At 40.9% G+C, this 26,648-nt stretch overlaps 2 protein-coding genes across 2 annotated transcripts; both read right to left on the reverse strand.

Annotated features, from left to right (window-relative positions):
• Positions 1-626: 626 nt before the first annotated feature.
• LOC139942504 (uncharacterized) lies at positions 627-15,975 on the reverse strand. Its single transcript, XM_071939317.1, has 5 exons — positions 14,746-15,975; positions 12,075-12,117; positions 8,706-8,898; positions 7,015-7,295; positions 627-5,863 (listed from the first exon to the last, which is right to left on the reverse strand). The coding sequence occupies exons 1-5, from the start codon at positions 15,618-15,620 to the stop codon at positions 5,651-5,653; spliced, it is 1,605 nt and encodes a 534-aa protein (XP_071795418.1). The 5' UTR covers positions 15,621-15,975; the 3' UTR covers positions 627-5,650.
• A 2,075-nt stretch (positions 15,976-18,050) lies between these two features.
• Positions 18,051-24,486, reverse strand: LOC139942506 (uncharacterized). Its single transcript, XM_071939320.1, has one exon. The coding sequence runs from the start codon at positions 23,403-23,405 to the stop codon at positions 21,183-21,185; it is 2,223 nt and encodes a 740-aa protein (XP_071795421.1). The 5' UTR covers positions 23,406-24,486; the 3' UTR covers positions 18,051-21,182.
• Between the last annotated feature and the right edge of the window lie 2,162 nt (positions 24,487-26,648).

Here is a 26,648-nt window from a genome sequence, read left to right on the forward strand (position 1 = left end):
AATAAACAATCACATACAAAATGCAACCACGTAAATGCAAATATTTTGATTAGTCTGTGTATATTTAAAGGCAGTGGACTCAACCCTGCGGTGCTCATTCGGGTGAGCCCCTGACAAGAGCTAGTTGAACGATCACTCACCCTCTCATGGTGATGCATGCACCTCGGAACAGACCCAAGTCACCTGTTTCATAAGCAGGGCACTTGGGGCTGACCAGGGTGAGCCCCCTGGAATGACGTAAAGCTGGGGTCGACCCGGGGGAAAGCTAATCAAACACAACCAATGGTACGTCAGAAACGATCCCCTGTGAAGTATGTAGTTTTCAGATTATTGTTTGTTTTCACCCAAACATTTGAATTTGAGAAACGTCTCATGGTCCCAGGCATCTGAAAGACCACAAATCTATGCAAAAAGGGTGGTATTTCTTTCATTATTTTCCAGCCACTTTGATGACCAATTGAGCCCAAATTTTCACAGATTTGTTACTTAATGCATATGTTGGCGATACACCAAGCAGGAATACTGTTCTGTGACAATCGCCAAAAGTATACCCTGCCTTCAGAGAAACAACAGTCAAGCGAACAAATATAGAAAAACAAACAAACAAACAATATTATTCAGGGGTAGACTCCCCGTTTTTATTAGGTTCCTGTCTTGTTTTATTTCTGGTATGTAGCAAGCAATTAACTGTTAGAAAGATTTGTAAAAACAACACACATGATACAAAAATGTAAATTTCATGGTTTAAAGGGAAGGTACACGTTTTGTAATTAGTCAAAACAAATATTAACTTAAAAACTGACTTGGTAACGAGCATTGGAGAGCTGTTGATAGTATAAAACATTGTGAGAAACAGCTCCCTCTGAAGTAGCATAGATTTTGAAATAGGGGTAATTTCTCACTAAAATAATAAAAGACTTCTAGCTAGAAGTCTTTTATTCCTTTCTGAAAGCACACAAATTTGTCCAACAAGGGTGTTTTTTCTTTCATAATTTTCTTGCAACTTCAATAACCAATTGAGCCCAAATTTTCACAGTTTTGTTATTTTATGCTTATGTTGGGATACACGAAGTGAGAACACTGGTCTTTGACATCTACCAATAGTGTACATTCCCTTTAAGTGAATACATGAACATTGTACCAGGTTTTGAGGGGCAGATGAACCATGCCGACATGATGTTTGGTCCTTGGGGTACATCTTACTGAGTACAAGGGCTATGGTGTAGACTCCTTTAAAGGCACAGAACACGTTTGATAATTGTCAGTCAGACCAGTCTTCTCATTTCATATGCATAAAACAACAAGTGTCTGAAAATTTGGGCTCAATTGGTTATTGGTTAATTGGTTACGAAAGAAAAAACACCCTTGTTGGACGAATTTGTGTGCTTTCAGATAGTAAAAAAAAATAGGAATAAGACTTCTGGCTAGAATACTTTAATGAGAAATTACCTTTCTCAAAATCTACTCTACTTCAGAGGGAGTCATTTCTCACAATGTTTTATACTATCAACAGCTTTCCAATGCTTGTTACCAAGTCAGTTTTTCAGCTAAAATTTGTTTTGAGTAACTACCAAACGTGAACCGTTGAGGCCTTTTCAAAACAATTTTTCTAATTTCCAAGTAGAATCTGATATCAGACTAAAGTAGGACACCTTATTATGCCTAATCATTATGGTATAAATGAGTCTAAGAACAAGACTCTGGTTAATAAACCATAGCACACCACTACAATTGTTTCCTTAGCCTGCACTTGCTTGGTATAGGGATGTTCTATCAATTGACCCAATTCACCCGATATTATCTTGGATGCGCCATTTTGGTGGTCAATGTGCGTTATTCAGTGAAGTGCGCTATTTAGGCGACGCTTCGTTTACACAGTGACCTAATGACCACCTAAATGGTGAGCATGGCACATGGTGAGCATGGTATCAATCGACCATAATCTTTGTTTACATGCAAGAAATTCCACTAGCTTGAAAGAGTTGCATCTCAACTCGAGTGAAGTATTTCTCATGCAAATTTGACCCAATTGTTTCACCAAAGACCTTTTCGCAAATACCCGTTTCCAAGCGCTAACTGTTGAATGAGGTGCATGCTGGTCTAGCTAGCGATCAAACTTGATCGCTAGCTAGACCAGCATGCAGTTTGAATTAAACTTGGGGTTAAAAATTTCCAGGAATTTTTTGCAAATTTCACAGGAATTTTCTGCGCTTTGATTTCCTGGGAATATTAAGATTGATAGCATGAAACAGGCTCCAACACAAAGCAAATCAAGTATTATTTCCCAAATATTGTTGTTTTTTTACAAGATCTAGGAAGGAGGGGAGGCCATCCAACTCCAATAATCCAACACTTTGTGTTCAATGAACAGAAAATCAAAACACATTGGATGCATATATTTGGAAAGTCAATTATAAAATGTGGAAAAATAATCTACACTATTTACATTCATAACCTTGAGTCTTTATTTTTTAGCTTTTATTAAAATTACACAAGTTCATTGGAAAACTTCACACAGGGTCTAAAAAAAGTTGACGGGGTACAGTTTTTAAGAAAGTTAGACCATCTTCAAAGGCATTGGACACAATTGTCAAAGACCAGTATTCTCACTTGCGTGTCCTAACATTTTGTACATAAAAAAACTGTGAAAATGTTGACTCAATTGGTCATAGTAATTGCAAAAGAAAGAAAACACCCTTGTTGCATTACTTTGAGTGCTTTCAGATGCATAATAAAAGGCTTCAGGCCTGAAGTCTTTTATTATTTGAGTGAAAAATTACTTCGTTCTCAAAAAACTTTGTTACTTTAGAGGGAGCTGTTTCTCATAATGTTTTATTCTATCAAAAGCTCTCCGATGTTCATTACCAAGTAAGTTTTTATTTATGCTTACAATTATTTTGAGTTATTACCAACAGTGTCCAGTGCCTTTAACAAAACTATCATAATTTGCAATTTTGCACATTATTTCTTGAATAACTTGGCTTTTTGCAACAAACACATTTTTAAAGACAGCTGCAGGTTTGGTAAAAATGAAATGAAAAATAGGATTACAAAATTTGGCAATGGTTTTTAATTACTAAGAATTTTAAAGGACACCTTATAACCTGAAATTTGAAAGATTGTAATTGTTATTAATAAGGAGATGAATCCTCCGTTTAATGTTTTACATTGTATCAAGGTGAAAGTTTTCTGCGAGGAGTCCTTTTTGCGACTTAAAAAATTCAAAATTTAAAAAATGCTCTGAATACTTAGGTACTGTCTGCTTGATTTAACTTACAAGATTTGTTTACTTAAAATGAAAACTCAGATAGTTTAGTACAAAATGTTATCACTACAGACCCATCCACTCCGTCCTTGAATGCATTGACCAATCAGAACTGTGAACACACGCCCAAATATCTTCCACAAAAATGTCTGACTGTAAAATCTCACTTTAAGGGTAAAGTTCTGTCATTTTTATCGCTGCGTCGTGCTTGGCACTGCATAACGCATGATAAGTACAGGCAATCACATGTGAGGGCGCCATTCATTGGCAGTTCCTGTGGACAGGGCCTACCATGGCACGATTTATTATTGAAACTGAATTAATACACACAATCTTTACAAATATTTTGCTGGGTAATGACAAAATACATCTGAAAAATACACACTACAGAACTTAGTTTAATTTACAAAATTTACACACAAAAACTTTCTCTAATAAAAAAGATTTTTTTTTTGAGATGTACATTTCAAAAATAGTACATGATACTGAGGCAATGTATTTTGCTGTATTTGGACAATTACACACAATATTTTGCAAGTTTTAGAAATCAAGTCGCACTAATCACTGTTTTTAAAGTAACTTCATAAATTCTTTTCACCTTTCGGCCATTCTGTTCTCCACATTCTTTCGGCCATTTCTCCACATCAAACTGACATAACAAAGTGAGCCGTGTCTGAATTAGAGGCAACAGCGATTTCCCTCCATCATAAAACCAATGCCTCATTTGTTTCAAGGCTCTGCTTACCATTTTATTTATAAGCAAAGAATGGGCGCTTATGAAAGCAGATAATTACACGCTTGTGTCAAGTGATTTCACAGCTCCATGTTACACCATTGCGTTCTTCGTTTCCACAGCTCGCACAGAAATTCAGCGCTTGCCCTGTAAGTGAAGAATGGTGATCGCAAGCCCAGATGACAGGGAGACGTAGTTGTTTTGACCAAACTAAAAAGGGAGTTGTTGGCTCGGTTTGTCGTCAATTTTCCTGGATTTTGACAGTATTTCAGACATATGTATGTGCTTTTTGATCACTGAGCTGTCAATATGAAACAAAACATGCAGGGATGAACGCCGCGTATCATTTTTTACTGTGTGTAATTGTCCATTTTTTGTCCAGTAAAATACCGAACAAGTTATTTCACTTTTGTGGTTCTGATAAATCTTTTATTGCTTTAAAAGGACCGTAAAGAAAAACCCAAAAAACCTGAGTTCTTCATTTTGATATAAAAAACTAAAAATGTTAAAAAAGAGTCATTATTTTTCTTTTCTCAATCCACATTGGATAACTTTTTTTCCCTGATTTTGAGTTGAAGGCACTTATGAAAGTTTCGTTATGAAGTCCTCGTCTAAATTGTTTATTTCTAATTTCAACTGTGGGCTCCTACACTGACAATGAACTGGTCCCAGTTAGGCAAGTTAATGCAGCATTGTTAGGACTCGGATTTAAAAGCATTTGAATCGGGGTGGCCCCTAAGACCTGTTTCAGACAGGAACTCCAGAGTCATGCCGAAACCAAATAGATTAGGAGCGACTCTAGGTCGAATCAAATAAACGTTCAGACAGGCGAACTAAGCTTAACATTTACATTGGCTCGCCACATGAAAAGATGGATGTCTAAAACCAAGGTGCTCCAGAGATAATCTAAACAGTCGATCTTTTGACTTCTAGCACGCCCAGTCGTTTCTAACTGTTTTAGACGTCGAACTTGTCTTGTACTTCATTCATAATTTGGTTTGGGCGCGACTCTGGAGCGCCTGTCTCAAGTGGATGTTACATATTTCAATACAATAACTCATATTTGGAACGAATTTTAAAAGTTGTAGTCAAAATTGAAAGTGTTAACAGCACTATGTGCAGGGAATACTATTTATTATTTAACAAACATGTACAAGGAGTTCTTGGAATTAAAATTGAACTAGCCAGAAGAACCAGAATATTGACTGGTCCCCCGGGGTTGCGTCAACTAGCATTTCCCCAGCATGCCACTGTCAGATCGGTGACGACCACTGTAGTAACTTGCAAAGTCTCTTTTCTGTATAGCGCCCTCTCTTGGTGGTTATTGTTTAGTGTTGTTGCTGTGTTACAAAATGGCTGATGTTGAGTTCTGTCACATACAAATAAAGCTAGTAGAGTTCATTGTATAATTTGTTTCCACAACTGGTTGTAACATAAGGAAACAATTATTTAATGAGCTCAGCTGGCTTTATGTGTATGTGACTGAACTCAAAAGAAGCCATTTTGTAACACAACAAACACTAAACAATAACCACCAAGAGAGGGCACTATACAGAATAGAGACTTTGCAAGTTTTCTACAACCGCAAAACACGCATTGACAAGGCGACCCCTAAAAAAGGCTAACTGCTCTATATGAGTGAATCCCTATCGTCACATGAACGCCGTAACCGGCGTTCTACTCGGACTGCAGAACTGTGAATACTGCGTCGGACTTTCGTTCATCGTCGTGAGGGACTGAGCGTCTTTAGAGGGGGAGGAGTCCAGCAGTCCGCTGAAGAGGGGGTTGTTAGTCGGAAGGGGGGATATTGTGACTGGTATGTCTAGATTCATCAGCTCACAGTTGAAGGGGTCCAAGAAGTGGTCCTGTGTAGGGGGAAAGACAACACAGAGAGAGGTTTAAATAGACGCTGATAACCCGATTCACCTGACATCATTATCCGAATAATATTGGATGCGCCATACTGGTGGGCAACGTCACTGTGCAGTAATCAGTGAAGTGCGCGTTTTAGGCGACGCGGCGTTTACCCGTAAACATATTGCCCACCAACATGGTGTGTGCAAAGGATCAATAGAAAATTATACCAAGTTCTGCATACTTTCATGAGTTCTGTGTGAAAAAAAAACTTTCCAGACTGTGGGTGTGTGTGGGGGGGGGGGGGGATAAAACTAATTATCTTCAAGTATTATCGCTAATCCTCCAATCAGATTTGCAGAATGGAGTGGTGATAAAAACCTATATTGCACGGCTAATATCACTTCCATGCGTATTGTGTGTTCTATGTCACGCGCCAAGTTTGCTTGAAGATAAATACAATATCACACGCGCGCTCGTGGTAATACTGAAAAATATAGCGCGTATTCCGTATTCCACTCGCGCTTGTGTGATAACTTATATTAGTACTGAGTGTCAGTGCTCGTATTTTGGTGTAAACCCTCTAAGGTTAACATTAACAACCACATTAGAATTTTTGCTGGTAACCTGACGTAGGTAAGCATAGTTTTGTGCGTAGCTACTTTTGGTGCTTTTAAACCAGCGCTAGAATGTATTTGGCCCTGGTATAAAGTGACAGTGAACGTGACTTCTGCATGCCTTTGATTCGTCAGGATTTGTTCACACCTCACTTCCATTATAAGGCTTACTGCAGACATCTGTATCAGGTCTGTAATTTCATCTTTGAGAGGGCAAGGCCATTCAATTTGCAAAGGGCACTTCCATTGGGAAATTTTAAAGTCTAAAGCCCGGTTCGTGCTTCCGGCGAATGCGAACAAATTTAATGTTAATGTGATGTCACAACTATCCTTTTGCCGCAATATTCGCAAGGGAGTTGAGCAGAGCTGAACTGCTGCAAATATCCCTTGTGAATTTTGTGACGTCAACATTCGCTTCGCATTCACAGGAAGTATGAACTGGGCTTATGGGACACTTTTGAAGGGGCACCAAGGCCAAAACAAGGGGCAATGGAGGCCATTGCTTCTGTGGACTCTGTGTAATTCGGGGCACGCTGTATCCTTACCGGTAAACTGAAGTCTCCATCAAGAGATGCTAGGGAAGGGTCAAGAATATTGATGTCTCCGTTGAAAACGTCCACAGCGTGGAACAAACTGACCGGATGCACCGGGTCCATCACGTGAGATTTACGGTTGACCGTCGGAAGCGTCGTCATGGTAGTGGTTGCCGTGCTGACCGCTTTCATGACGATGGTCTTGATTTGCGGGGAAGGGGGCGGTGGATCACTGTTTCGGATCGGCTGTGTATTGTTGCCCTTAACTCGCTCTTCTATTCTCTCTAGCTCTTCTGTAATTGGGAAATATTTTCAATTTGAATTTAGATTATATGAACACATCAGATTTTTTAAATGTCCAATGTTTTGTGGCCGTGCACGTTTGTGAACAATTTCTACAAGCTTAAAAGCTTGTAGAAACTAGAAATTGTTCACAAACGTGCACAGCCACAATCAAACGTACACAATTTTGTTCATATCCATTTTACAGTTAACATTTCAGGTCACTGGTATCAGTCTCAGCCTTGTATTCATTTAAAAATCCCTTGTCAATATACATAAAACTATCAAGTTTGTTGAACACAAGAACTGCAAAGAGTTGTTCAATTGACAGTAAGTAGAATTTGAAACTTTGCATGGTGGAAATACGGTATGGAAAGGTTTGCGGTAACACCATGTAATGACAATCAATGAATGAGTTGGAGTGGTTCTGAGAGTTGAAACCAACAGTTCTTTTCAGAACCAACCCAACTCATTTAGAGATAGTCATTACACGGTGTTACCGCAAACCTTTCCATTGGCCAATATTGTTCATTTATATTGTCTTTGTAACAAAAAGTGTACCCATGATTGTAATGTGGTTGTCAGCAGTTGGTGAAGAGGTACACGTATGTAAGCTACGTTTTTGAAAGGGAAGGGCACCACGAGGCAGTTTCTCGTTGTTAAAGGGCACCCTATGAGGAAATTCTGACAGGATACAGGATTATTTTAAGGGCACAAAGGCCATGTGACCAGGTGCATCTAAGAAGCTATCCCCAACAATCCCCTATGTTGCCTCCTTGAAATATCAGGCCTGAACATTATTAAAAAGCTGAGGGAGTAGTTACTTAGGAAATGACAACCTAACTACATTTAGTCCTGATGGCTGGTAATAAATCCTACAAAAGTTAAGGTCCCTGAAATCTTGTTTAAAGGCAATGGACACTATTGGTAATTGTCAAAGACCAGTCGACTCTCTTGGTGTATCTCAACATAAATGCACAAATATGAAACCTGTGGAAATTTGAGCTCAGTTGGTCGTTGAAGTTGTGAGATAATAATGAAAGAAAAACACCCTTGTCACCTGAAGTTGTATGCTTTTTAATGCTTGATTTTGAGACCTCGTCACTTCAGAGGGAGCCGTTTTTCACAATGTTATACTATCAACCTCATCCCACTACTCGTTACCAAGTTAAGTTTTATGCCTATAATTATTTTGAGTAATTACCAATAGTGTCCACTGCCTTAAAAAAAAAAATAATAAAATAAGAACACCCAGCAGCCACTTCCACGAAACACTAGGATTAATCTCGAGTTAGGAAAAGTAACCTGTCCTAACTTAGGATGGGCTCAATGCATCCTAGAATGTCTTTGAAAACGAAGATTAATCCTAAGTTAGGAAGAGTTTGCTGAAATCGACGGCAGGACATTTATTGTGTACTGACCAGGTTTAGCCATGCTTCGTCTGATACCCGCAGGGTCCTTCTTGGTCCACTTGTGCACCTCCTCCGCCATCTTGGCAGCCTTCTCCGGGTTCAACGCCCACAGGCAACCCTTTCGGCTTGACCCGTTGGCTGTTGCAGGCTTTTCAATCTTGGCGAAGCACTTGTTCAGAGAGAGGTTGTGCCTCACAGAGTTCTGGAACAAATGGAGAAAAAAAGTACCGTTAAATAATTGTTTTGAAATAAAACAATTTAACTTGACACATTTGAAATTTGAAACTAGATAACTAATTACTCGAGCTTTAGGCCTAGCTAAGGTTTGAAAGATTGTACGAATGCACACACTGGGGTAATATATTCAAATTAAACTACACACACAAAAACATAAAACACAATATTGACTAAACAAAATCTAACTTACAATATATATAGGTAGGCCTAATTCCTTTACCTTCAATCAAACAAATTTGTATGAAAATGCATTGGAAACAAACGTACACGATTTTTAAAACTGCCTAGATTATTATTAAAAGTGCAAGGCGGCACTGTGAACAGAAAAACAGTGAAACACATACATTTAAAAGAAAACAAAATTGATTTGAGAATTACACATCATGATTGTAGATCATTTGATTGGTTGATTTAGTTTATTGGTATTTATTTTAAACTCTACAATATTTTTTAGAAATTACTTTGAATCCTGCGCGCAAAAGGACATTGAAATAAAGAAAATATTGAGAAAAATGAAGGAATTTAGTAATTTTGGTTGGTTGGTACATGTAGTAAGCAGTTTTCATATCAGTCACAATAAAAAGTTCTCAATTATAGGCTAAAATACCATCGCCAAGTCATATTTGTACACTATCTAAAAGTCCCAAGGCCATTTTTACAACTTGTAGTAAAACTGACCTCTGACCAAACACACCAGTAGTCAATAAATGTTGATAAATGAAACCTTTAACCCATTCAAGGAACTCTTTTCCTATTGTTCACCTGTGCCCAGTGGGCATTGTCATCCATGCTTTGTTAATATGCTAATTAGGGACAGGTGCAAGCCAGGACCATTTGTGTCAACAACCAATGGAATGTACAGTGCAAAGGTCACTTGTAGCTATTGGTTGGGCAGGTTTCATTATTTGCTTTAGGGGGGTTGCAGCCTACTCTCTGAGGGACGCAGCTTTCAACAAGTATCTTTCCCACTGAAATATCTTGTTTGGTTTTTGCAACAGGAAACTTGTTTACAAAGTGGTTACTTTTTTCATGGATGCACATGTTATCCTGGAGAAACATCACAAGGGCATTTTATACCAAAAACACATTTACAACTCTGCAAAGGTGTTACCCTTTGTTGAATGGACAGTCCGGTTTGTGAACAGTAGTGGATGATGAATGGGTGAGTCAGTGTGATTTACAAGGGTAGCAGGAAAAATGATGTGTATTAAAGTTGGGTGTAGTCCAATATTGTTACAATAGGCATTTGACATGCTGTCCTTGGTAGTAATGTGTCAGACAGATGTGATTCATTGTTGGTTTTTTTATCTGGGGGCAAAATGGGGAATTTTTGTGGAAGGTTGGGCAAAGGGTTGTGGAAGGGTGGACAATGGGTGGGCAAAGGATGGTGGAAGGGTGGTGGAAGGGTGGTGGAAGGGTGGTGGAAGGGTGGGCAAAGGGTGGTGGAAGGGTGGTGGAAGGGTGGTGGAAGGGTGGGCAAAGGGTGGTGGAAGGGTGGGCGAAAGGGTGGTGGAAGGGTGGGCGACGAGTGGGCAAAGGGTGGTGGAAGGGTGGGCAAAGGGTGGTGGAAGGGTGGTGGAAGGGTGGTGGAAGGGTGGGCAAAGGGTGGTGGAAGGGTGGGCGAAAGGGTGGTGGAAGGGTGGGTGAAGGGTGGGCAAAGGGTGGTGGAAGGGTGGTGGAAGGGTGGGCAAAGGGTGGTGGAAGGGTGGGCGAAAGGGTGGTGGAAGGGTGGGCAAAGGGTGGTGGAAGGGTGGGCTAAGGGTGGTGGAAGGGTGGGCTAAGGGTGGTGGAAGGGTGGGCTAAGGGTGGTGGAAGGGTGGGCAAAGGGTGGTGGAAAGGTGGGCAAAGGGTGGGCAAAAGGTGGGGGAAGTGATATTTTGTGTGACTGTGTCGTGTGCGTACAGACATTTCATTGAAATCGACCCGGCGGAATGAAAACAGGTTTGCTGTTTCACAAGTCAACAGACTTTTATCAGTTGTCCGATTTTGACTGCCTCTCCAACTAACCGGGCTGGTTCAATCTCTTTTGTTATTTTATTTTCCAGGTCCCTGCTTGATGGTTCATTGCACACAAGCTATGTGATCATCCACAAGTCCTGCCACAAAGAGTAACTGAATATGCACTAAGGGGGCGTTGTATTAGCTGGTGCTCATACTAGTCATAACTTACTCATTATTTTGTTTTTATGATGAATATGTGAGTAATTTCAATGCACTGATTGTTTTGGGCGGGTAAAATGTAATCTGGTATCCCAAACACCTGCAGACCTTCCATGCAATTGCAACCAAGACTTTTGCCTTCATGCCCCTGGTCATTCATTGCCTTGGTGCGGACTGCCCTTAAACTTGAGGGTACACCATTTTAGTAAAATTGATGGTCATAAAAACTTACTAGGTAAAAAAATAGCACTGGAGGTCTGCAGTGTTGATTGTAGTTGTAAATGTAATACAAATTCAATCAAGTTGAATGTAAAACATTAGTTGGGACAACTTGATATAAATGTATAACATTATTTGAGAAACAATACCTAGACCAGAGAAGAGAAGGAGATCTAACTGAGATAATTCAAAATTCTGAAAGGTTTTGAAAAGACATAAGCAAGCCGCTTCTTCCAACTAGCTGAGACAGATATGTACAAGAGGACACAGTTTGAAGCTGTTCAAACCAAGACTAGACAAGTCAATAAAGTGCAGATCTGACTACTTTTCGCAGAGAGTAATAACTAAATGGAACAAACTCCCAAAGTATGTGATTGGAGCAAAACAAATGCCTTCATACATAGACATTGGAAAGATATGGGATATTTACAAATAAAGGCATAGCCTACCATTTCCCATCAAATTGAAGTGTAACGAAATAGTGGTTTCGGAGAGAGGGATTCGTCACATAGGTTATAGGCCTAATATCATTTTAGGCTACACTTCTTCTTTTTTGAGAGGATTCAAAAAGGTTCAGACACCAAAGGTGGTAGTACTATAGGCCTATACTTTGCCTTTATAATGTCCCAAAAGAAATACAATTTGCAGGTTGTCTAAAAACAGGTAATTGTTGACTCCATACTAGTAGACTCTGGAAACTTTGGTTCAAGAGGTTTAAAAAGAAAGATATAATCAAAGAAAGTTTCTTGTAGGTCCCCTTACCTTCCATCCATCTGGTGCTGTCTTGAAGTATGGGAAGTTCTCACTGTAGAAGAAAGAAAATCAATATTTTCATTCACTTGCTTGAAAACTGTTTCAGTGTTTGACAGAATAAAACTGTACTTGGTATCCTGTTGCATATTAATATATGAAGTTTAATTCAAATCACTATTCACTACAACTGAAATCTCAGGTTTTCAAGTTTGGCATTATTTTGTTTTAAATTTAAATAATCAAGCAGGGTCAGTTGAACTTTTCACTTCAAGTTTTGTTCACCAGTCAACACGAAATAGTTTTTATCACCTGAACTAGCCACCTAGACCACTTCCAAAGAATAACTGCGCTCCAGGTTTTTCCACTGGCACTTGGCCAGCAGAACACTGATAAGCAATCAGTGATTTTGTTGTCATGGTACAGTTTTCTAAAAGCTCCAATGTTCTTTCCTGGACTTTTGGCAAACTTATTTCAGACATAAACATTCATCAATTAACTCTTGAGGATTGGGATTGCTATTTTTTGTTTACTTTTTTAAATTTATATAAAATAAAATAAATTATTATTTCAACTCACTTTATAAGGGACAAGGCTAATAGTGTGGAGGAGTGCAATTGTATACATTTCCACTCCTTTAATTAAAAAAAAAGTGATAGGTCTACAGTTAAGACTTTGAATTACTAGCTCAATGTTTTCATTGTGAATGTTGGATGCCTAGTTGATGACAAACAAGTTTATTTCAACAGATACACAATGTGATGGGTAATTCTAGCGATGATTCGGGCGTTGTTTTTCAGGTGTGGCCTTCTGAATTAATGATTCCGATGAGTTTGTCATGTGGTAGTTCATTGTTACAAAGACAGAACATGAGCCACAAGTCTGTCCTGACTAAGACATTCAGTGACTACTGACTACACTGGGCAGGACTGTTTGGCACACTTATGTGGTTACTCATAAAATGGACCTGTGTCAAGGAAAGTTTGTATTGTTCTTTTCAGGGGTTTTGCTCCATGAGTCTGTTTGCTGCCCTGTACCAATTCAAAAATATCTGACAGCAGGCCTGACACTTAATAGAGGCAACAAAGGTGATTGCCTGTACTGTATGCCCCCTGGTCATTGCCTTGGTGCCCTTAAAATGCTCAGCACAGTACAAATTTCACAATTTCTTCATACATCACATTAGTTTACCAAGAAAAAAATGCCTTGGTGCTCTTGCCTTACAATAATAAATCGTATAGTCCCGTGTTAGGACTGAGCTGTAGCCTTTGATTTGTAGACAAAGTTTCAAAAAGGGCCAATAACTGTGTTGAATCAGTTATCAAACCATACAAAAAAGACAGATTATATTTCTGTACACAAAGTAAAAACTGCAACTTTTCAAAAGAAATGAGGAAACTTAAAGGCATGGCAAGACTTTAATTTTCTGTTCTTAAAAGTTCAAAAAACAATGAATGGAACTTTGCTTGCCTGTATGAGTGTCAGTAAGTGCTGTACCTTTTTAAGCTCCATTTCTTTTCTGGTCATTTTATTTAGAGACGTGTTTTTGTATTCGCAAATTCTTTTTTTTTTTAGTTCACAAAAATGGGCGACCATCCCTCTTTTTGACCACAATGTCAACAAAGTGGTTTCTGTGGTGGTTGACCTGGTGACAATGTAACAACACACTTGAGTTAAAGGAACACGTTGCCTTGGATCGGACGAGTTGGTCAAAACAAAAGCGTTTGTAACCGTTTTTTATAAAATGCATATGGTTGGAAAGATGTTTTAAAAGTAGAATACAATGATCCACACAAGTTTGCCTCCAAATTGCGTGGTTTTCCTTCTACTGTGCGAACTAACATGGTCGGCCATTTATGGGAGTCAAAATTTTGACCCCCATAAATGGCCGACGTATTAGTCGACGAGGTAAAAGGAAAACCACGCAATTTCGAGGCAAATTTGTGTAGATCATTGTATTCTACTTTTATAACATCTTTCTACCCATACGCATTTTATAAAAAACGGTTACAAACGCTTTTCAAAGACCAACTCGACCGATCCAAGGCAATGTGTTCCTTTAAATTTATTCATATTTTTAAGCACCACCAAAAGGGGTTGGGTTAACATGCCCTAAAAAGTAAAATATAAATAACTAGTGTCTCCATAATAAATGGACCACAAGAATTACACAATTTGGGACTAGAACTTTGTAATGTATTGGGGCAAATTACTAATAAATAATTCAACCAAACAGTCCAATAAAAAAAAAACATCCTCAAGATCCAGACTGCATAAATTTGAATCTGTGAACCACTGCAAACTACACTCCAATTTTTAAAAAATTCCCAAGTAAACTTTCGGTACAAGTCGACTTGGCATGCTTGCGAGCTGATTTGGGCACGAGATGACCTGGGGTAGATTTCACAAAGGGTTAAGACTAGTCGTGTAAGTTGTATCGAGTTAGGAAGAGTTACTCATCCTAACTAAGGACTCGCCATACGTTTTTAGTCTATCCATAGAGCAAGGAACAGCTTGCTCTATGGTATATCCTAGGACTTAGGACTAGTCTTAACTCTTTGTGCAATCAACCCCCAGAACTCGATCGTTGAGATGCCACAAGTTTAGAGACTACACAGGACCTGTAAAAAAGCAAATTGTTATTTTGTGATCTTCTTTCCTAATCTTATGCATTTATACTTACCACATGAACTGGTAAATATCACTGACAGGCATGCATCCTGTTTTACTATTCTTCATCGCCATGGTGATCAGACAACTGTAAGAATAGGCAGGTTTGGGATAAATCTTTTGCTCCGTGCCTGCTATCGGCTCAAGCTTGTGCTGCTTGGCGAGTAGGCTACTCGCTGTCTGATGCTGGTTGGAGATGGCGTTGTTCCCTTGGCTGCCGTTGGGCTGCTGCAGTCCTCCGACGGATACAGTTTGAAAGCTGACTTGGTTGGACTGCTGCAGGTTCTGCTGCACAGACTGCTGCAGCTGCTGCTGTGCGATTGATAAAAACCGCTGCTGCTGCTGTGCATTGGTAAAGTTCATGTTGTGTGTGGCGAGATTTCCCAGTGACTGTCCCTGTTCGAGTTGCTGCTGCTGTTGTTGTTGTTGTGCCTGTTGTTGCTGTTGAAGAATTGACTGGTTTTGCTGCTGCAAATCAACCACAAAATTAAGAGACGACACCGGCTGGCCTGTCTGCGGATTAACCAGCAAACCTTGGCCGTCCAGGGCGAATTTTTCAGGCGAGCTCAAGTGTGAGAAGGCGATGTTTGAGTTCAGGGTAGTGGTTGTGGTAGTCGCGGTGTTGTTGGAGCCGAGGGAGCCACCAATCCCGTCGTCTACACCGAGCGTCGTCGGCAGCCAGATCATGTCTTGCATGTTGTCTCCGGTGAAATCTCCCACCAAGTCCCCGTTGTCGGATGGGTTGTAACCCGTCAAATCTATCGTCTCGGAATGCGGGTCGTACCCTGCTGTTCCGGACCTTAAAATCTGATCCATTTCGGTTTGGACTTCAGATTCGAAGACATCGCGAACTGATAAGTCAATGTGGTTTGAGTCAAAATAATCCATCTCAGCTCTCTACGGATGGTCACTGTGTTGTGTTATGGAGCGGTATTTACGTGCAGTGGCATGCGTTTTTCAATGGTTGACCCCCAGTCCGTCAATGAATGAAATGTCAACGTACACACGACGTTCCAAGTTTACAATTTGCGATGAAATGTATGCCTCGTTTTTACACAAATTTATGCAATGATTTTGAAACAAAATACCTTCAAAAATGCAGCAGGAAATCCTCGATTGACTGTCAGCGTTTGAAAACCGGAAATCGGGCTCGAAATGCTAATTTCGTGTGATTTCATATGCGACTGTTGAAGCAACGTTTCGGTACAGGTGGCATGCTTGTAGTAAAATCGTAGTAAAAAGCCGTTGACTGAACCTTGAACAAAGGCAGAATGTGATTTGAATGAGACTCGGTGGATTGGTCCGTGCGCATCACGTGCGGGCACTTAATTATGCACAGCACGCTGATTGGCCGGTTTTGCAGAGTTGTCACAGCAAACCGCAATGGGATTGGGTTTTTATACTGATTTTAGTAAACATGTAGTATTCCATCAGCCCCGGGGAAAAGTCAACAAATGATAATGTCAGATTATTTAAAAGGGTGTAATTACAACAAAGGATTTCTTGAACAGGGTAGTTATTTTTAGAGTGGGCTCTTCAAAATGGAACTCATTGCAGTAGTGTTTTGAGGCAGTGACGTTTTCAGTGTTTGAATGTTATGTTTCGATGATTACATTATTTATTTATTGATTACTCAGTGTTATTTCCTTTTCAACATTTCTTTAAGGAATTTTGCGTCATTCAAAATGAGTTATGTTATTTTAAAAACAGCAATTGCAGCCGAGTGTTTTTTTATTTTATATTTTATTATTAGTAGAATCGGGTATGTAGGCTAACGTGTACCTTCCATTTAAATGCAATGTATAGCAGGTGTAAAACAATTAATTGGGGCTTCTTCGATGATTGATTGTTCCTAATGGCACAAATTATTTCATTTTTTTCCCCCATTTTTTTTTTTGCAACACACTGTTCATGATAAGGGGGCCTAGTAACTTGTTCCTGCTGGACAGATTCTCTGAAATAATTTTTGTTAAAGGCGAGAACTACCCCTCTGCACCACAGCAATAATTTCAAAAGCGAAAAGCCTCTGATGATGATCGGCGGATGCACACACAAAAATCGAATGAACCCGTGTAACGTTCAGAGGCCTCATTGTTTGTAACTTAAATTACTTGTGTGTGCTATAAGTTCTGACGTATCTTGCACAAAAAAGGTCTGCATAAATTGCACTTGACACAAAAAAAATGTATCCTTTCGGACATGATATTCACACCCATAAATCCTCGTGTGTGTTTTCATTTTGAAACAAAGTAACATGAATAATTATTCACTTTGTCGAAATTCAGGCCAATCATATGGAGGATTAAGAATTGACTCCTCGTGGGCCAGAAAAAAATCTGATCGTGAGTGATGAGCTCCATATATATTTTTTTCCAGAAGAAATTTATGACCATCGGTTTGCTCGGCTCGGAGAAGACATGAAATAGTTGTTCACTGGGCCTATCATTGTGTGCGGGGGTTGTATAGGCATAATTGTGTGTTTACTTGTTCATGGGCAGATAGAGAAAATATTATTTGGGTGTTTTACCGTTATGATTCAAGCATGGAATTTGGCACAGTCAGAGTTTGTCACCATGGGAGACAATACATGGCCACTGTGTGCAATGCAGTTTTAAGTTATGAAGGCACTTAGGTAGAACAACAAAATTTTCTAATTTTAAAATGGCTGCTACCTGCTACTTCAAACTTCAAGTGACCTGGGTGTGGGTCCATGGAGGTATGGTGGCCGGGTCTAAGTTTTCCTGCCTCATGTAGGCTTATTTATCCTCCATGTTCATAGGCACTATCTGTGTGCCAAATCCATGCTATCCATGACACAATCTTTCTTGTTTTGAGTATTGGCACAACGGCTTACGACGTTGTACATGTACTTTTCCAGTGAATAAATAACACAAAGGCACACGAGGGTAATGGCCTGTTAAATACCTCCAGCCTTTGAAGTGTCTGACGTTTACCACGCGACTGTCGCGTGCCCCATAAACTACCCACAAGAATACCAGTTACTATACGATGGCGTGACGTGGCAAATGCGCTTGTTGCTGGGGTATTATGGCTGACTTTTTGAATCGAGCTGCCCCGCGGTTTTGTAACCGTGTTTGGGCACAGCTTGACTTCTTTGGTGGGAAAGGCGGCCAACCGAAACTCCTGGGTCCCGTAGTTATTACTGGCTGTCAGGCCCAAAGGCCTCTGCCTTCATGGTCTTAAACAAAATGTGGGTCAATGCACTTGTTTGCCGTTGGGTCAAAACATGAAGGGGCGTTCACACATTTTGAATTGTTCAATTATTGTTATTTTATTTATTTATTGATATCACCTGCACTAATTTGATTACCAAACTTGTAATGTAGGTCACTCATACTGGACCCAATTTCATATTATACAATGACAGCCGAATTAAATTTTATAAAAAATTATGTCCTGTTGTTCAATTCATATACACTCGTTACTTTTTTTTGTACACAAAAAATAAACGTTTGGGGACAGCTCTGAAGTCGCACATTTTTTCAAATTCATTTAATTTCACTAAAAATTACTATACACAAAAATATGGTAACAAATTGAATAATATTAACAGCAACGTCACTAATAAACATTGTGAACGATGGCGAAAAGTGATACTATAAGAAGATGTGGATCAAAAAGTTTAGTCTTAGTTTAGATTTGTTCTTCCGTCGTAAACAAAAAAAATTGCATAGTAACGCAACGCTAAATGCTAGACATTCAAAAATATTTTAAAGTATCTAACTGGCCTCTTGAAAACGAATCATATGTATTTTCAGACAACTTAAATGAATGTCGCTCATCACCCACGAAAAAAAGGCGTTTTTCCCCCAACCCGACTCGCTGCCAGTTTCCATGAGGCATTTCTTCATTCCCAAGCCAATTAGAACCGACTAATTTATAAGCCTTAGTTTTTAAATCAAATCTCCTTAAAAGTTGAAGCACAGGTCCCCAGCAGGTTATGAAACTTGGTTGCAATAACACTTGTTCTATTGCAGGACCCCAAAACGTTCTCATTAAAGGCAGTGGACACTATTGGTAATTGTCAAAGACTAGCCTCCACAGTTGGTGTATCTCAACATAAAATATGCATAAAATAACAAACCTGTGAAAATTTGAGCTCAATCGGCCATCGAAGTTGCGAGATATTAATGAAATATAAAAACATCCTTGTCACACGAAGTTGTGCGCGTTTAGATGGTTGATTTCGAGACCTCAAGTTCTAAATCTGAGGTCTCGAAATCAAACTCGTGGAAACTCACTTCTTTCTCGAAAACTATGGCACTTCAGAGGGAGCCGTTTCTCACAATGTTTGTTACCATCAACCTCTCCCCATTACTCGTCACCAAGAAAGGTTTTATGCTAATAATTATGATGAGTAATTACCAATAGTGTCCACTGCCTTTAAACAGAATTTAGGAGCCCATTGATATAAATCAGCTGAAGTTGGGCCTTTAGTGTGGTGCCAAACAAGGCCGCACCACACTGCTGCTCATGCTGATGTTACAACATATTCAATAGTACAGAAATGTAGGCTCAGTTTCTTAATAAAGGAACACGTTGTCTTGGATCGGGTCGAGTTGGTCTTTGAAAAGCGTTTGTAACCGTTTTTTATAAAATGCATATAGAAAGATGTTGTAAAAGTAGAATACAATGATCCACACAAACATGCCTCGAAATTGCACGGTTTTCCTTTTACCTCGTCGACTAACACCGTCGGCCATTTATGGGAGTCAAATTTTTGACACCCATAAATGGCCGACCGTGTTAGTTCTTACAGTAAAAGGAAAACCACGCAATTTCGAGGCAAACTTGTGTGGATCATTGTATTCTACTTTTAAAACATCTTTCCAACCATATGCATTAATTTTTATAAAAAAGGGTTACAAACGCTTTTTATAGACCAACTCGTCCGATCCAAGGCAACGTGTTTCTTTAACAAATACATTCTTTTCTAACAATCAAACATCCTTTTGTTTATAGGTTTTTTTTTAAGTTGGCCGTTATGGCTTTTGAGCTGGAGACTCATCCCAAATCCTAAAAAAGACCTGAACATATATGACCACATTACACCTCAAGTAGGTGCGGTTTTAGGGGGCTATAGTTAAAACACCCGCCGGCCCTCCCACAAAAAAAGGCGTAATAGTTGGATTTTATATGAGGCTCCGCACATCGAAGTTTTTATGTGATGGTCCACACTTTTTCGAAAACGGTCTAAAAGTTTAAAGAACAATTCTATTAGCGTTTTTAAGATAATGGTTTGGATTTAAACAAACATAATGTACACAATTAATTTTATATGGCATAAAAAATAATATTGTTTTCAACATTATCTCAAAATGGCTTTAAAATTGCATTGGATTTCACTCGGTCCAGCCGGTGTCAGAGATTTTGTCCCTATGGGAAAGTATGTATACATAGGCTGCTGGAGGAGGATGACTCAAAAGAGGGCGCTTTATCGGAAGACGTTTATTCACAGAATGACAACCTGAACACTAGGGGGCCGGGGCCCTGTCACACGAGGCAACTTAACGCAGACCACCTGGAAGCAACCGACTGCAGTGCATGTGAGTGCTAGAGGCACGCAGTACCTTTTGGTAGCAATGAGTATCTATTGAAACATTGTCTACGATCCACGAGTAAGTGATTCAAAATATTATTGATTTGGACGGATATATATATTTTTTTCATTGCCTGAAAGTGGTTGCGTGGGGATTGCATCGTGTGTCATGACCACTGTAGCTCTATGAGATCCATCGAGGAAGGACAAGTGAAATAGTTGTGCCCATATCACAACATTACTAATTTTGACCTCACACAGTTTCTACTTGCGACTTTAAGAAAAAAAAGAGGTTTAACTTATCGTTTACATTACATATTATTGTACGTCACATGTTGTGTGCATTGCAAATCATCAGCACCAGAGAAGTTCTCTGTCCTTGAGAGTTCCGTCCGCCGGAGAGTCACTGTCCCCGTTATGGGAGAATAAAAACGGGCTGGATGATCAAAGAAGGATTCAAAAGAGGGCGCTATCAGTTGTAGGCCCCTTTTCAAATAGACCTTTTCGCAAATACCGGGGCGCGCGCGTAAAGCCATATAATTAGGTGCATTGTGGTCTTGCTGGTATCCAAATTTGATCCATATATATCCCACAATGCACCTCATTCAACAGTCTGCGCTTGCGCATTGGTGTTTGCGATAAGGTCTATGCACGGCTTCGGCTCAAGATGCGGCCCAGGCTAGCTTGGCCCCGCGGTTGTTTTGAAAATATTTCGCGTGATTTGCGTACGCGTTTCGGGGCTTCAGACGATCGAGAGGACGAAGCCTGAAGCCGAATCCAAAGCCGAAAGGGCCATAGTATTGGGCAGCCTAACAGAATCTTCAGGGACAGAATCTCCCGTCACACTCCTGCATCTGAACAAGAATTGTATGTACAAGCTCATCAGCACATCACTCTGCATGGGAAGACGGACGCGGCTTTACTTGTGGTGGGGACACAACTTTCGTGACGGCGTAGGCATTTGAACTCCGCAAGTACGAGCGGGGGAATGGCGGTTCCGGGACGGTCGAAATAGCGCCACCATTCGTTTCAAATCCGTTTGTGTCCTTGTCAACACTGGCAACTAGTTCAGGTATTTCGGCATACGTTGACGTTTCATCGACGTGGAACTGGATTCGTGGTGTATTGCACTTTGAGGTTGTGTTAATATTGTTGGGATTGTTATATGGCTTGGATGTAGTCTGCTCTCCATTCGTTACTTGACTGGTAATTGGGCTCGACATGGCACGTTTCCTGGATATGCCCTTGGCTCCCGGCGCATTCGTGATCATGTTGTTGTCATAAAACACTGATGACGTGACGTTGTCATTGTTCTCACCAACGCCCGGCCATTTTCTGTCTCCGATAATGTTTGTCACCGCGTATGCTACCGCGTAACTCTCCGGCTTCCGTTCGCCGGGGTAAACAACCACAGGGCCCCCGGGTGTACTGGCACTACGACCCCGGGGAACTTTGGGGTTCCCGTTGGTACTCATGTGTTTCTGCTGGTGGTTCGTTTCCAAGCGAGTGGCTGGGCCACCCTGCGGACTTCCCTCACTGCTGTTAACAATATCCTGAAGTTCAAGACTACTCAACGAATCATTATCCACATTGTCTGGGTCTAGTACCGCGTATGCGTTCGGGGCTTTGCTGTCGTTGCAGAGAGAAGAGTCTGGTGCCCACTTTACATTAGGGGTCACTCTGGACGGCTTGGTTTTAGTGACCTTCTTGTCGAAGTGACCCCGACCTGGATCCGGACGGACTGTTTCCAGTTGGACTATCTTTGCGTCCGTACCGGCGTCACCCCGTTTCTTTCGGGTGATTACACACGCGGTTACAACAGCGAGAAGGATTGCGAGGAATATCGCACCCGAAGCCAGCGATATGACCATCACCATGGGGAAGAGAGCTATTTGCCGATTAACCGTATTCGTTTGCAATTTCGAGTCATCGATACTCAACTGGACAGAAGTTACAGATTCCTCGTTACTTTGCACGTAATGATGAACGATCTCGGATATCGAGTCTGTCCCTTTGGTTGTGGTTGGTGGAGTCGATAAAACGGTGGTAGCAGGTGGTGGATTTTGCCCACCGTCGGGATGATCGACTATAAGCAAAGCGTCACCATGACCTAAATACCCGAAATGGTTTCCTACGACGCACTTTATAATGTTATCATTCACATCATCGATACTCACCATCAATAATGGGGTTGTCGATTGCAGAGGCTCGTCATTCAAAAACCATTTATAACGAGCCTCATCTGGGTCGACAGTTGTCGTGCAATAGAACGTTGCCGTCTCTCCGTTCAGCACAATGTTTGGGGATGGGGTGACAGACACTGTGACCGTACTCTTGAGGGGTTGGAGGCTACAGCTGGGCGAGAACGACCCCCTGCTCCCTTGCTGCTCCAACGGGTCGACTCCAGCGATGCATCGGAACGTTTTACCAATATCCCGTAGAGTGAGCGTCCGTCGAAACGTGCAAAAACGCTGCTGGGGACTTTTCGAAAGCGCGCACGATCCGGCATTGGTGAAAGAGTGGTCGCGGCCAACGTACCAAGTCAGCGACGTGATATCACGAAGACCGTCCGCTTGGCAGACAAACATGACCGTCGTGCCGACGGTGACGGCCTGGGACGGCATCGAGACGGTAGCCTGGCACGATGGGTTGATCGAAGTTCCAACACCCGTACCGGGAATACCTGTAAGTGGTAACACAGTCAAGTGGGTGATGGGTGCGTACTGGTTGAATCCCCCATCGTTCATGAAGAAACACACATACCTCCCCTGGTCCTCCAAAGTCAGATCAGCAATCAGGAGATGGTATTCCCCACGCGATGCATCCCCAACAACCTGAAGCCGTGGGGAGAGGTCCGGGTAGAAGTGAGCGTATAACCTGGTATTCCGGTCCCTTGAGAGCGTTCCAAGCCGGTCGCTCGTACCGTCGTACCGCTGCCAAAACACCGGGTTGTCCTCGTCTTTATCCTTGATGACACACGTCAGGATGACAGTGTCACCCACTACGCTAGTTAGGTTTGAAGGTGTCCCTTCAAATTCCATGGATGAGGTAGTTGGTATACCCATCAGGATGATCGAGACACAAAAGAAGCAAATCACGTTGGCGACGGCCATAATGGTCCCCAAACTGTACTGTCTGCTCACCCTTTAAAAATCTGTCACAAAGTTTGTGCACATCCCAGAGAACGGTAGCAATGCCTCATCTGCAGAAGTTCCGGTAGTTGTCAAACCATACACATTGAGTGTCCCCTTCTCTTGCAAAGTTCACAACCAGGTCTTTGAAACAGTTAGTGCGCACTGTCGACTCCTCACCCTAATACGTCAGTGACACAGTTTGTACACTTTACCGAAACCGGTATAGCAGTGTCTGCAAAGTTCCGATAGTTGTCACACCATACGCCTTTGGGTGTATTGTGACTGTCTCCTTTTCTTGCAAAGTTTCACAACTTTGATAACTCTGCTGTCGTGCTGTGAGAAACTTTATACACGCATATCGGTTCCAATTAATCTTGCAGTCCTTCCCTGTCTCTAGTGAGAAATGGCAGCATCAGTGGTCAAAGGTTGGTGGTCCTTACTCTATGGTGGTATCATAGTGGTATAGTACACGCAGTGACGTTATAGTGTAGGCTTGCACATTCTAACGCTTTGCGAATAGGGAAGCCCACCTTAAAATATCTTCAAAAGTTTGACATTTCCTTTTCACACAAACGACTTGATAGTACATGGACTGGGAAGCATCGTAGGTCCACTTACTCTATGATTGGTCAAAGTTTGGTGGTAAACCATAAGTGGCGTACACACAGACTGACGTTGCAGTGTTGGTTTAACAGTCTTTCAATTACGAGTTGCAAATCGGGTAGTTCAGCTTGAAATCAATCTGCAAAATGTTTACTTGCTTCTTTATAAAAACAAGTTGATAGTGCATGCACATGCTACGTGTGGTATAGGCCTACATACTTCCACAATACACATTGTATTTTAAAGAGTAGCGTACCCAAAACTATGCACGAAAACTCACTGACAACGCGCTGTCAAACTGTTGTTGCTGTGGTGTCCTGAAGTCAGCCAATTAATGATTAGCATCTAGCGCTCTTGTTTTCTCCGTGCGTGGTTTGTGCCAACAAATGAAGGTCACTGGCACCCGTCACCGTCCAAAATATTCTTAACACTCAGTGCCGGGTAATAATTTTATCTGGAGTTAAAACAACTGCATGTCATTATCAGTGTCAACTGGTAACAAGTATGAACATGCCCAACTACAAACCAATGAAGGACAATAACCAATGAGAAATAATAAAAACAATCAGAGTGATCTGATCGCACATCAGGCCGTGGGTCTCCGTGCCTCCTAGGACAATGGAGCGGATGTCCGCTAAGTCTAGTGACCCCCAAGTCTCTGATGACAGCGGAAGACCGGACAACTTTTTTTTTTTTTTTTTTTGATATCCAATTCTAGATTAGATCATGGTTTTATATTTAAAAAGTTTTCCAGTGTTTTATACTAACTACCCGCAGATGCCTGCTGCTCCTAACACATTGATGCGAACTACTCTAGCCATTGGATCGAATTCACAAAAATAACCCTAACCCTAACCCTAACTAAAAGATAGTCCTAACTGAAACTGGATTCCCACACCTCTCAAAAGAAGGCAAAAGCATTTCAACGTCTTAAAATGCCGTGTTATGGAGATATTCAACGAAACATGTCCAAAATGGCGGCCATTTCGAAATCAAAGACGGCCGCCATACGAGGTTGTGATGGCCCCTGGACTATTTTGTGATGTGTTACTTTTACCCATGTGCCAAGTTTTATGCTTTTAAGGGAACGTGTACAATATTTATCAGCTAAGCCACCCCAAATGCCTGCTGCTACTAACACATTGATGCGAACTACTCTAGCCATTGGATCGAATTCACAAAGATAACCCTAACCCTAACCCTAACTAAAAGATAGTCCTAACTGAAACTGGATTCCCACACCTCTCAAAAGAAGGCAAAAGCATTTCAACGTCTTAAAATGCCGTGTTATGGAGATATTCAACGAAACATGTCCAAAATGGCGGCCATTTCGAAATCAAAGATGGCCGCCATACGAGGTTGTGATGGCCCCTGGACTATTTTGTGATGTGTTACTTTTACCCATGTGCCAAGTTTTATGCTTTTAAGGGAACGTGTACAATATTTATCAGCTAAGCCACCCCAAATGATGGGTTTTACTTGTGAATTATTATGGGAAAATGGAGAGGTTGAAATACGCGCGAGACCCTATAATTAAAAACAGTTTATGAGCAAAGTGTAATATTTCGTCTCCACATGGTATGAGCCTACATCATCCATGTTTTGTTATGCATCATTTTGTAAACAACAAAACCAAGCCAACAACCAAACACCATGAAAGACAACTCTCAAATTCAAGGCTGCGATGTGCCACATTCTAAAAGGCACTGGACACTATTGGCAATTACCCAAAATAATTGTTAGCGTAAAACCTTATTTGGTAACGAGCAATGGAGAGCTGTTGATAAAAAAACACATTGTGAGAAACGGCCGAGTTCTCTGAACATAGAGAAAGGACCACAGAAGTAAACGAAGTAAAGAAAGGTGTAATTTCTTACTCAAATTAGCAAATACTTTAGGCCTGAAGCCTTTGATTAGGCAACTGAAAGTACACAAATCTATTTGTGCAACAAGGGTGTTTATTATATCATTACTCTTTTGCAACTTCGATGACCAATTGAATCCAAATGTTTACAGATTTGCATACTATGTTGGGATACACCACGTGAGAATGCTGGTCTTTGACAAACCAAAGGTGTCACCAAACAATTCTATATCTCGAGTTAGGACCAGTAACCATGGGTTCAATGCGACCTAACGTCATGCCTTACGGAACTTTACTCCTAGGTCCTAGATTAATCCTAATTTAAGGAAGATTTTGGTGAAATCATGGAGGTAGAAATCGACGGCAGTACCTTTAATGATGACATGACACGCTGCTTTCTGAATCAGCATGGGGTATTACACGGGCCTTTACACGCCGACGGAAGATTTCCTGTTTTCTTTCATGTATTCCATTGTTATTTCGGAAAAACAATCCGGAGTTTCGAAACTTTCCCGGAGGTCCCATGGGTTTTGTATATCACCATTGTATGAAATGTCGCAATCCTAAATTAATTGCAGACACCGTTGGCCAACATGAACAGTGAAGAAGAGAAGTCGCCGAGCAAACTTCCTTGGAAAACCATTTTTTTTTTACCCCACACTTTAAAAACTCCCGGGTCAGAGCATGACCTATTTCGGTCAAGATGACCCGGCCGGAAACTTGCAAATAAAACGTGATTTTTCTCAGATTCTTTG

Source organism: Asterias amurensis, chromosome 10, assembly GCF_032118995.1.
Source record: "Asterias amurensis chromosome 10, ASM3211899v1".
Lineage (NCBI taxonomy): Eukaryota > Metazoa > Echinodermata > Asteroidea > Forcipulatida > Asteriidae > Asterias > Asterias amurensis.